General features: G+C 44.4%; 1 protein-coding gene across 5 annotated transcripts in view; it reads left to right on the forward strand.

The window, feature by feature from the left end:
• Positions 1-13,205, forward strand: part of LOC105480634 (calcium voltage-gated channel auxiliary subunit alpha2delta 3) — a 932,903-nt gene that overhangs the window by 706,847 nt on the left and 212,851 nt on the right. For all 5 annotated transcript variants that reach the window (XR_011620085.1, XM_071091908.1, XM_071091909.1 and 2 more), the window contains one exon: positions 2,984-3,058. Coding sequence is in view for 4 of the 5 variants with exons in the window: in XM_071091908.1 (XP_070948009.1) it covers positions 2,984-3,058 (75 nt within the window). In the remaining variant the exon portion in view is untranslated. The remainder of the gene's footprint in view (positions 1-2,983; positions 3,059-13,205) is intronic.

Consider the following 13,205-nt stretch of genomic DNA (forward strand, 5'->3'; position numbering starts at 1 on the left):
GACACTGTGCGAGTAAAGGTCTGGCTAGGAGAGAAAATTGCAGGGGGATTGTTGTTGCCGTATGCTTTGAGTGACAGTGAGTGAAGGGAGGCAGGGTTGGGTACTCAGGCAAGGGCCAGATCCCAGGGAGACCTGATGGACAAGCCTGTGGATCTGTCTTACACATGGAAGAGGTTGTTAGTGGCTGTTACAAAGGAAAGCAACATGGTCAGAGTTACCTTTGACTTGGATCAACCTGGAGGATGGTTTTGTTGGGGTCAAACTCTGAGGCAGGAAGAGCAGTGAGGACCATTGTGGAAATTTATTGAATTGATATAATAGTGGGACAGTTGGGTAGCAGGATGGAATTGGAGCAAACCTGGAGAAAACCATTAGTAGGATTTCATACTACTGATGCTGTAGTTTCTAACTGGGGAGTCTGTGTGGATGGTGGTGCCGCCTACTGAGAGAGAGAGGAGGAAGAGCAGCTTTACAGAACTCCGCTGTGACTGGATGAGTCTGAGGTGTCAGAGGGATGGCCAAAAAGAGATGACCACTACTCTGTTGGATACTTGGTTTGCCACTGAAGGGAGAGACTGAGGCCAGAGCATGGATCTGGGGAACAACAGCACAGATGTGGTCACTGCAGCTTATTGAGAGAGAGGAGAGCTAAGGCAGACAGTGGGTCCTGGGGACAGAATCTTAGGGAAAATGAGTACTTGAGGAATGGGTGAAGGACAAAGATCCTGTGACGAGGAGGCGGCCCAGGAGTGTGGTACCTGGAAACTGAGGGAATAGTGTCGAGGAAGAGGAAGCAATGGGCTAAGAAAAGTAGGAAGATTTGAGGGAGAAAATCCTGTAGGGTTTGGCAATGAAGAGGCCCCTGGCAATCATAGAGAAAGGGATATCCATGGCATATTTAGTGGTGGAGGGAGAGAAAAAGCAGAGTGCAGTGGGTTGAGGCATGAAGGGGCAATGAGGAAACAGAGATGGCAGTTGGTTAATGAATGCGGGACATTGGCATGGGAAGATGAGCTCAGCTTCTGCATTCTGGGGGGAGGAAGCACAGAATTTAGCTAAGCTATGTAGAATCTGCACTAAATGCAGTTTCTTTCATTGTTTCCCTACTTCCACCTTTTTCTCTTTCTTCTTTCCCTACTCATCTTCTCTCCGTCCCAACCACCCCGCCATATATTTTTAACCACATGATAGGACCTTTGCCCTCATGGAACTTACATTCTGGTAGGGGAGGCAGGCATGAAATAATCAAGTCTTGATTACTTATACTCAACCCCACAAATAATAGATTATTATAATTTTGATGAGTACTATAAAAGAAGAGTACAGGCATTAAGAAGAATCCTGCCTTCTTTTGAGTATTGCTTCTCACAAGCAAAACAAGAATCAAAGTAATATATATTAGAAGGTGCTGAATACATGAGCTGACTATAAAATATTACTTGTTTTGTTTGAGTTTGAATTCCCAATCAAATACCATTTTTGTCTTGAATGGAAAAAGCCAAACTCTCAGAGGTTTTTTGTTTTTGTTTTTGTTTTTTTGACCCCTCCAGTCCATCTTAAACTGAAACATAATAATGGTAATTAATGCAGTGTTGACTGTCTGACATTTTTCCAAGAGACAAGATGAAAGAGATGATATACATCTCAAAGGATAGGAAATCTCTGGTTTATCTTTCACAGCATAATGAAATATACTTTTATCATTAGAGTCAAGTAGAATCTTATTAAGACTTGCTGTGCAAGGTAACTCCAGGAGAAGATGTCTGTTGCCCTTGACTACCACGTGCATATTTGCTTTATGTAATGCAACGGAAACTTTTAATTGCCAGTGCTAAATTCTCTGAAGTTAATTTCACATCACCTTGACGTTAAGCTAACAAGCAGACAGGGTCATTCCTGGTTTGTAAACTCTGTTGTCTGGATCATTTAATAGTATCATATTCAAGAATGTGAGTGGCAGAGAATTTAAAGAAAATTAACAGTGGGGCTCAGAACTGTGAAATAACTCCTCAGAAAAAAAAAATAGAGAATTTCTTTTTTCTTCTCCCCTTTCACTGCTCTGGCAAAACTGGGTTACATTTTCTTTCTTCAGAGAGACAGATCAGTATGGGTTTTATGCCAGAGGCCGTTTTAATACATGAATGATTTGTAGGTAAATTTATTGTAGCCAATGGGTGCAGTCAACTGTGTAATAGAAATATTGTCAAAAAGCCGGGATTATTATTTAAATAAGTGCAGTGTTAAATTTGATTACATACTTTTTAAAGCTAATAAAACATTTCATTGCTCACAAACTATTTCCCATAGTCCCATTTAGTCAGAAAACATAAATTAAGTGAGGCTCTGCATAGAAAATTACCCAGGCTTTGTGTTGATGGAAGCATGCTTGGAAAAGCTAGGCAACCACACAATTTGAAGACGAAAGGATATGAAAAGGGTTGCCAGGCTCCTGTGTAGGCTGGGGCATGGGGACACTTTGTATTTGAATCATGATGGAAAATGACAGCCTAGGGGAGCACCAATTTGAGATGGCCTCTGTGGGCATGGAATTATAGAAAGTCTAGAAGTGAGGCAGCGTGGGGACCCCGCTTTCTTTATTACAGGCAGAGAGAAGACACCTCCATTGATAAGGTTCTGTGCACTTGGACATAGGGTCTTTCCAGAAACATTAGCCACTTTCTTGTTAAAAAAAAAAAAGTAATTGTTTTTGTTTTAAATAAATCAAAATAAAGCCCTTGGATGCCAATGTGGGGATGTGACATTTTAAATTGTGCTATTTGTTGAGCTTATCCTGTGACAGGTCTTCATTTCCACCAAATGTCAAGGATCAGTGCCTTGCATTCATTTTAATGAAATATTGTGCTGATAAGGGTTATGAATGCCAAGTTTAAGCTGTAAATTACTAAATGCCGGGCTGCTTTATGCTTTGTGAATTCACCAGGGAGCAAGCTAATGAAGGTTTCTTTCTTGCTTCCTCTTACAGTTAGGGATTCACGGTTATGCCTTTGCAATCACAAATAATGGATATATCCTGACGCATCCAGAACTCAGGCTGCTGGTAAGAGAAATTATGTACTTCTGCATTTCTGCTTTTATGATTTTGAAAGATTTCCTTCAATTCAACGAGGATGACACTTTGCTGCAGTTTTCACTTTTCAAAAACTGTTCAATTCATAGCATTGTAAAGATCGTTATAGAGTTTATAAACTGGTATTTTGACACATAATATATAAATAACGTTGGATAAATATATTTACCATGATGCTTTTGTATATAAAGCCATATATGTCTATATGCATTTATTTATTTAGCTATCTCACATCTGCCAACTTGTGGAAAAAATGTTTAACTCTAGACAGCATGAAACCTATCATAATGAGTCCCTTTATGTAATACATGGACACTCATACTCCAGCTCTAGACCCACTTACTGCAAGTCTAATTTGACACAATAAATTAGACCCAAGATCCCTGGAAATTTATCACGATGGGATTTGCCCCCAAATTACATTGCTTAAGCCCAGTGCTTCGTGGATAGAAGCTATTCAACAGCTTTTTTGTTAAATCAAAGCAGCTGAGATGTTTCTCTATTTCCTGCCTATGTCATATCCAGTAGCATTGCTTGGTAAACTGATGTGTAAACCACTTTCTTTCTCTCAGTATCATTTGTACTGTCTCTGAAGTGAGTAGGGTTAGGCCAAATCCAAAACAGCCCATGGTAGCATCAACCCACATCCCTGGGCAAGGCTGCCCTTGGAGCATTGGCCATGAGTGTGCCACATGTTTGCCACCCCTGAACTAATTGCAGTGTGTTGAAAAAAGGACATCCCTTTGGGTTTGTGTGTGCTTATCAAATTTTTTAAAAAGATACAGAATTATAAAGAGTAATGCAGTGAACACTGTTTTTTAAAGTTAAGAAAGTGTAGATCGTTTTCTTTAGCAATCAGCAAACACACACGCACCTGTATGCACACACACAAATGCATACATACCCATCCACCCCACCCGTCTTTTCCCATTCATCAGAATGAGAAAGTAGCGGCATTGCCTGCTATGCAAATGTTTGTTGGCAAAGCATTGTGGGGATGAGTCCACTTCTCACTTGCATCATTGTTTAGAAACAGTTCATGTGAGAGCTCCATCATCATCCAACTTTACTCTAATCGCCCTGGTATTAATGGAGTCATGACCACATCATGTGGATGCCATGTGCATGCTTTAAGATGGGCCTTATGGTAATATTCAATTTCAACAATCTTTTTATCAAAAGAGGACTGAATTAACTAGTTGGCTAATTCCAAATGTAACTCAGAATTATTGAAAAGTCTGATTGAAAAAGTGGCTGTCTTTTTAAAGACATTTAAGTCCAAAGACATATTGAAGTTTAAAACTCTTTGCACATTACCCATCTCCAGGTTGCCCAGTTGGCATCATTTGTTGGAAGCAGGAAAAGTTACAAGGTTGTGTGACTGAGTTTGGGCTCCTAATGTGTATTTATTCCAAACTGGAAAGGAACAGAATCAATGAAACAATCAAACGCAAATCTTCTACCAGTAAATGGATTAATTTCCTGTTTATCATTTCCTATCATTTAAAGGAAAAATGAAATGGAATCAGATGTCAGAAGTCACCAAGGTAGCATCCTTCTCTCTGTGGCAGTGGACATGATTAGCTGCCCGCCACACAGTCAACTCACAGTGTGAACTGGTCCCCCCAGTGCTTTGCCAACAAACATTTGCCTAGCAGTCTTTTGTATCTCCTGGCCCTGCAGCAAATGGTGTGTTTGTAAATAGTCCATCTGATGCACTCTCCAGAGCTGTGGCCACTGAAAGGGCAGCTGAAAGGCTCTTGGAAAAGCAGACCAACCCCGTCAATGCTGTTCACCTCCTAAGAGTATAGATACTTGTAAACACATGCCATTGATGTTCTTCTGTTGACACATCAAAAGTGGTAGTGGTTGCTAGGGTGAAAAGTGGTGGTGGTTGCTAGGATTTCGGCCACGCCATACATGAGGCGGCCCAAACAAATGCCCCATATTCTATTTATGAGAACCCAAACCATATGAACCATGTTGCAGTTGATCTGTGACAAAAACATAAGGAATGATCAGACCAGTTGGTCATCTGTCCTATTCATCTGTCTCTCACCCTGAGGCTATCAGATACTTAGAAGAAGTTTAGGGTGATACCAGCCATTAAGCATTACATGAATTAACCCATCTGAATGTGGTCAATAAGTGTATGTTGACTCTGACTTGAGTTCTGCATTTTCCTTCTGAGCAGAAGACGCAGCAAAGTGGGAGGGACTCAATTCCGGCATCACACTGTGAAACTCAACTCCTAGTCCCGCTACATCCACACTATGTGACTTCGGGCAAGTCACACAGGCTCTCTGAGCTGCACTTTTCTTTTGTAATCATGCCATAACCATAGTGCATAGATCATAGCTTGTTGTCAGAGTAAATGAGATAATGCAAGCAAAGAACCTGGTGCAGAAAAGCAGGCCCCAGGATATCTCAGAGGCAGTAGTGGTTATTTGGACATCTTGTTTGTGTTTATTTTCTATTGTTCTGTCCTCAGCTTCTGTAAAGGTTGGAAGAACATGGTGGTAATGGATGCTTAAAGAGGTAACCTAAAGAATACTTTTTGATTATTCAGGTTATTCAGGTTTTTGTGATAGACATTGGGAAGGGATCGTGTACATACACTCTCAGTTTTCTTTTTGGTTCTATGGCAAGCTTGGCCAACTGTGGTCTAGAAGACAAGCAGACAACTTGTACTAGAGGTTCTATGTGAGTTCTACCGTGTGAAGAAACCAAGGTTGTTTGTTTATTTTAAAGGTAACAATAAGAATAATACTAGCAGCCACAGTAGCTAAAGAATGATAGCTAAGAGTCAGCCGGCATGAATATCTGTGGCTCTGGCGTGCACAAGTTCTTCGTTCATCTCTGTTTTGTTCACTTATCCCTCCTTTCCCCCTTCTCCTTCCTTAACCACCAGCCCCCTCGAGTAGGGACTCAGTAGATGAATAAGTGAAGGGATCCTCTAAAACCAGTTTCATTTTTACTTACTTTAGGTTCTTCTGGAGGGTGTAAATGACTTGTGAACTTGCCCTGGAAATCCAGTGTCTTCATGGGGCGTAAATCCACCCTGGCCAGAGCTCTCAGGCATGGCTAGGAACAGCCAGCTGCTAGCAGCCTCTCTAACTAGCTCAGGCAGGGAACCTGCATTCAAACTCCATTTGTCTCCTCCCAAGCCCAGCCATCTAATCGAATCCTTATTACAAATGGACGATCCCCTTAGTTCTGGCCAAGGCCACCAGATTAGCATGGTGGGTGTGAGTGTGGGGTTGTAGCCAGCATGGGAAGGACACAACGAGCTGACTTAAAATAACTCCTATTCCCTCTCCATCTGCCATGGAGTTTGTTTCGGGCCCTCCAGCCAGAGGAAAGAGGTGGGTTTCTCTGAAGCACGATACCAATATTTTTCTAATTTGTCCTATAAAATCTTTCCCCTGAATTTAATGTTTGGCTTGATTTTATCCAGTATTTTCTTTAATCTTGTGTGATTTGGGTGTGAATCATGAAGTGTCTCCAAGAACAGCTCAGACATAGGGGCCTTACTCAGCAGACTCACTCTGGTTTAACTGGCAAAGCTGCTGAAGCAATGCTTCTCTGCAGTCTCTGGGCTGTCCTTAGTCCTCCTCCAAGGGTTTCTCAGCCTCTCTGTCCTCGCCACCAGTTTGTGAATTCCTGATAGATTAACTGATGTTGGTTCAGCAAGCGTTGCCCTTGTGCCTGGTGTGGCTCAGTCCTGTGTTAGACTGAAGACTGATAAAGTAATCTTCAAAGGGTCCAGGGGGCTGCAGCATGAATGGGGACAGACACCTGTTCTCAAGGTGGGGAATGGAACAACAGCGCAGCAAGAGTGATTAAATGCTTTTGATCCTGAGAAATGCTTTTTGAGTTGTGATGACGCCCCTGGAATGTTTGTTTGTTTGATCGTTACCACTCGTTAAACATTCAGGTATGGTTAAAACTAGATTTTGTTTTCTTGCTTTTTATAATTCCTTTGTATTTGAGAGCTTTATGAGTTTTTCTTAGAATGTGGAGCCCTGAATAGATCTCCTTTTCTTTTGCCCAACGGCAGATTGGGTTGAGATTTTGGTCATCCATCTGTCCCTACCTTTTAGAATAAAGGGACAACTAAATTGATTTCCTTCCCCCAGGGAGGAGGTCTGGAATGTGGACCTGGTCAGACCAACAGGAGAACACAAAGGAGGTTCCCTTTCAGCAGCCGCAGCAATGGCAGGGTTCCACCGAGGAGCCTCGGGCAGGCAGGATTTAGGACTCATTTCCATGAAGCCTGCATTGAAATTGGCCAAAAGCTGTTTGTTCTGTGTCTGCAAACCCAGGAGATGGGGAAGGATGCTGTAGAGTTTTCATTCTGGAAGAAAATCTGTCAGTCACATGGGTCACATATGTGGGAGTGGATGAGATGGAAGTAAAAATGATGGAGAGAAATTCACGTTCATTCCTTCAGAATATACTGGATGTTCACTATGTTGTAGACTTGAGCAAGCTGCTCAGAGAGGTCACAGTGTGCCCTGCCTCAAATAACTCAAATAGGATGGATAAGATATGTGTATCAGTAACTGTGGACAGTAGAGAAGATGCGCTTTTGATTTGTTTGTTGTTGGTGGTATTAGTATATTTTTCTAACATTCACTGATTCCTTTTTATAGGACAGGAACAATTCTAAGTGTTTCACATGTGTTAATGCTTTTGATCACTGACTAATTGAATAGCAAGCCTAGGATACTATGTGCCTTGGAAAGGCCTAGAGGCTTAAGGGAAGGATGAAGGGAGGGGACGTCCAGGTGGGAGATCCATCTAGCAGCAGCCTGGAGTTGAAGTGAGGACAACTGTGAGTACTGGGCTGAGCAGCTGGGCTTCCCTAAGACAAAGGTAGATATCCCCGTGTTACAGACGGGAAGCTGAGACACTGAGTCATAAGGTGACGTCTCCCAAATCACACAGCTAGAAAGTACCAGAACCCGGACCCTTAACCCCAGTCAGTTTAGATGTACTAAGTTCACTCTGCTGTGTGGGTTCTTCAGGAAATGGGAGGCAGAGTGGTTGGAGGGTGGGAATGACTGGGATGCCTGGTCTCTGCAGCCATATGGACCAATACCAAGATAATCATGGGGCGATGACTGTCAGAATCTGTCTAGACTTAACACTGTCCAGTAGGAATATAATGTGAGCCACAGACAGGAGCTGCCTATATAATTTCAAATTTCCTAGGTGCCACATCTAAAAGAATACAAAAGAAACAAGTGAAATTAAATTTAAGAATATATTTTATTTATCCTAGCATATCTACAATTTCAATGTTTCAATATATAATCAATATAGACATTATTAATGTGATATTTTACATTCTTTTCATGCTAATCTTTGACATCTGATGTGTATCCTACATGGCACATCTCAATTCAGACAAATCACATTGCAGATCCTCAAGACCCATCTGTGGCTGTGGCCCCCATAAGGGACAGCACCGGTCTATAGTGTGACCAGACATTTTGGACCCTTCTAGATAAAATGGATTATAGGACCTCCTCTTTCCTTCAAGTGGGTTAGAGCAGGCTCTATTGCCACCACCAGCCTTCACTGTGCCATCCTGGAAGTCTGGGCCAACTTCCAGAGTCAGTGGCCAGTTAGCCTCCTCTGCTGTGGCCACCACCCCTCCCTCCCAGGCTGTGGCCTCTCCAGCATCCAGGAGTGGCAATGGGAGGTTGCCCAGAATTCAAGGGGCCTTGACTTGATTGCCAGGGCAGATGAACTCCATAGTTTGGCCTGGAAACTCTGGCTATTCTAGCCGTGTAGGTTCACCCCTAAGCCATCTAGACTTCCGCAGACAAACTGTCATGGAAGCCAGTGGGTGGAAAGCAGTAGCCACACTGGGTGAACCTGAGCACTTAGGTCATCTAAATCAGAATGTGTTGACGCGAAAACCATTTCTGTTATTCTGGAAAACTCAGATGAACTCTTGAACAAGTTTAAATTTTACAGATAACTGCGTCATCTTCCTAACCCAAGAGTCCTCGCACCCCCTCTGGAATTTGATATTGCTGTTTCCACCACCAGCTCTCCACAGCCTGGGTTCCAGCGTGGCAGTAGCTTTTCCCTGTGTCACTCTGGACTGTCCTTGCCCCATTCCAAACATGGATTCTGCTTCTTTGTTCTTGTGGATGCCTGGGCAGTTCACATTTGCTAATGTGCATTGGTTATAGATGGGCCGTCATGGAAGGTTATTAAATCCATGGATTGATACATGGACATGCTAATCAGTGTAAATGTTCTCACACTTTAGTCCTCTTGTATGGAACTAACTGGACATCCCCCATGGACACATGTGAATATGTGTTAAATGCTAACTAGACAGTGCATATCAAATATCAGTTTAAATAAGGGTTTAAAAAGGTAGGAGCACTTCTAGAATCCTTATCTGAGTCCAACTGACTTAGTTCAAGCAGTGGGCCATGGGAAGAGATTCTGTATAATTCCAAAGAATTTAGATGTGAAATTCAAATGGAATTTTTCTTAACTATGCAATTCCACAACTGAGGAAATAGCGGGTCCTTTCGTCCATTCCTCAGAAACCCCAAGCTAGCTCCTTCCTGCTCCAAATTCTTGTGCCCAGCTCTTCTTTACCTGAAATCTTGTTCCAGGTACACCTGTTACTGGCATTTTCTCATTGTCTGCTTCTTAGCTCGATGTCACCTCAGAGAACCATCCCTACACCCACCCAGAGGAGCCATGCTCCTCCTCCATCACTCTCCATCACGTCCTCTACCTTAGTTTTCTTGAATCACTTACCACTCTTCAAAAACGTCTATTGTTTAACTTCTCCCCTGTGGTCCTTTGTGAATAGCTGGGACTTTGCTACTACACAAAGGGGGTAGTCAGTAAATATTTGGTGAATGATCTGCAGGATGTTTGACTGATGCTGCTGATTAGATGTCTGAGTACCAGTTTCTTACAATAAATGAGAAGAGCAGGTGACACGTGTTCATTCACCAAACATTTGTTGAGTCCTTGCTACATGGAGTGCAGAAACAGAACTGTGGTTAGTTAAGCTCCCTTTTTTTTCCACCCCTCCCTATCCCCTCCTGCTTTTCTGCAAGCATTCATCAGAAGTCCTTGAGTCCAGCACTGTGCTAGCTAATGGAGACAGAAGCAGGTAGAAGGAGTCTCTGCCCACAAAATCATCACACAAAGCAAGGGTTCCCCAGTGGTAAGAGGGACCAAGAAGAACTATGGGCTCACAGACCAAGTGTCTGCTTTTCCTTAGAGGAAGGGTGCCCTGAGATGCAGGAGGGCTTCCCAGAGGAGATGGGGGAGGACTGTACTCAGCAGATACCCTAAACTCTCCCCAGGATCACTGACCTCAGGCTAGACCAGGCATGACTTTCTCTCTCTCATCTCAGGACCACGCATTCTGCCGGCCACAGCCTATGGGGGTGGGGGGATGGGGAGTTGGGCCTAGCATTATTCACAGAACTTTCGGTGGTCCCCAAATGCAGGGATCTGTTGCCAGCCTCCTGGACCCCCGCTCTCAGGCTGCTGCTGAACTGAAAGAGACTGCCCAGTAGGTGGCGCGCGGGCACCGCCGAGTACCCGGTCCCCACGCACAGCCAGCCCCTGCCAGCGCACGTTCTCAGAACGGAGCCCGGGCGACTGCAACCTAGGCCTGGTCTGAGTCCATTTCGTTTAGTTTCAAAGAAAGAATTAACAGAGGCTTAGTAAGTGTATCTGCTCAGAGGAGGGCGTTCTCTGAGAAAAAATAAACAAGACTGTGTGACCCCACGTAGCGAGCCTGTTCTTTTGGAAATACATCATTTGGTTTAAAAAAAAAAGAAAGAAAAAGAAAAACAGAGCCTTGTGTGCTTTCTTCCTGATGGAATTGGTGAGGGCACCGTCCGCACTGCCTGGTCTGAACACAATTGGACGCGTTGCAGCGTTGAGGGGAAGGCTTACACCTGGTGACCCTGGGGGTGAAATCAGCGGGTACCTGGGTTTCTGTGGGGTGGGAGCTACGCCCTTTCTGCAAACCTCCAGAAGTCAAACCCACAACTCTTGTGACTAGGTGTGTGCTTGGACACTCAAGGATCGATGGGGTTTGGAATCAATCCCACAGGTTTTTTTTTTTTTTTTTTTTTTTTTTTTCGGACAGTGTGCTTATGAATCCCCTCTGGGTGCCAGGCACCACAGCACCCAGGCGACCAGGAATCACGACACTGCCCTCACCACGGGTCTCAGGCCAGGCCCTGTGCCGAGAGCCCTGGGTGCCTTGCCTGGGTCAGTTCTCATTGCCTCGTGCATGGAGTGTTCACCACAGAGGGGTTGACTGTACGTGAAGATGCTCTATATATGATTTTAAAAATTAAATTAATAAATACATGTTTGGAGGGCAAAAAAGATATTCCCTGATGCTTAGGCCAAGGAATGTGTCAATCAGAACGTAAATTCGGGTCAGTCTTCAGAAGAAAAACCAAGAAGACAGCTGTAGATAATTACCCGCCTCTGGGCGCCCATAGATCTTCTGGGTCCCTCTTGCCAGCAAGGAACTCCTGCTTTGTAGGACGATGTAATGTCTTCATAAAATCAAACTTATTCAACTGAAAGAATGTCCCTGAATGCTGAAGCTGTGTCCTCAGGTTCTTTGACAAAATGCCAGGTTGGGCTACAGAGCCTCCATCAACCTCTCCAGACAACATCCCCCTGGCCCCAGGACACCCACCTGTATGGAACCCAGCAGTGGCCCCCCTGCTCCGGGCTGTGACTCTGGAGTCTGCCGAGTCGGGGACACTCACAGGAAATGGAGAGAGGGGAGGGGAGTCAGGCTGTATGGTCACTCCCGTGTTCTCCGGAACTAGGTGCATCCCGTCTAAAGCCACATAAGCCTCCTTCTCTCTGGGCTCCGGCACCTGCTTCTCCCTCTGGCCCTTCATGCAGACGGGTGGGAGTGCCCCGCTGTTTCTAACTTCAGGGTGCTGCACCATTTCCTGTTGTTCCCCACACCCTGCCCAGGCCTTTCCAAGAGCCTCTTTACTAAACCCTCCTTAATTCGCCAGCTCGTGTATACCACGTGCTTCCTGCTGTGGCCCTGAGTGATACGAAGGTGAGAATACATGGAAGGTTTGTCTTTTATAGTCATTACTCTGCCAGGAAAGAAAGAAAGAAAGAAGAAAGGAAATAGGGAAGAATGCAAAGAAAAGGAAAGGAGGGAGAGAGGAAGGAAGAAAGAGATGGAGGGAAGGAAAAAGAAAAAAGGAAGAATGAGAGACCCTCCGTGAGTTCCTTTGTTGATTCATTCATTCGTTATTTATCTACCATTGTAGTGGGAGTGGAGAATTTCCATATTCCCTTCCAATAAACCCCGCTTCTGCGCAAGTGATTAACGATTGTTACCTGTTGCTGACAACCAGAGCAGCCTGACTGATCCAACCATGAATCCCAAAGTCTGGGAACCACTGCTGGGTGTGGCTCTGACCCCTGCTCTCAAGTAGCTCACAGTCTGACACCACCTCCCGCGGCCCTGTCACCCCTCCTTTGTAAAACTTTAGTCCTCTCAGCCTCCCCTTCACCCTCAGAGGGGTCTGTCCCCATTCCTCAAGTCTTTTTGCATGGACCTTTGAGTCTGGGCTCCCCACTACATTGCAGAAATATCTTAACACGTCTGCTCCTCTGCGCTGCAAGGAGCATGAAGACACTGATGAAGCCGTGTTTTGTTCAGATTTGTATATCCAGGGCCTGGCGAGGTACTTGGCAAAGGAGGTGGAATGACAAATAAATGACGAGAGAAAACCCGTGTATAGGAAATTGAGCACACAATGAAACAATATATTATCAAGCACCACGGTTGAAAGTACTGACAAGAAGGAGAATTTATGAAAGGACCTGGTGTCTCGCTGTGCACTGGGTAGGTAGGGAAGGCTGCAGGGAGCTGGCTTGCAGCCTGTAACTTTGAGGCCACAGTCCAGCACACCTGGGAGCAGCAGAAGGCCTTTCAGATAACCTGGATGAGTTACTTGCTCATTTGCGTGTGACTGGAACCCTTCCTCCCTTCCTTTGTCCTCCCATCTTCCCCTCCCTCCCCTGCTCCTGTCTTTCCCTCACATGGCATTTGTCTATTGAA

Source organism: Macaca nemestrina, chromosome 2, assembly GCF_043159975.1.
Source record: "Macaca nemestrina isolate mMacNem1 chromosome 2, mMacNem.hap1, whole genome shotgun sequence".
Lineage (NCBI taxonomy): Eukaryota > Metazoa > Chordata > Mammalia > Primates > Cercopithecidae > Macaca > Macaca nemestrina.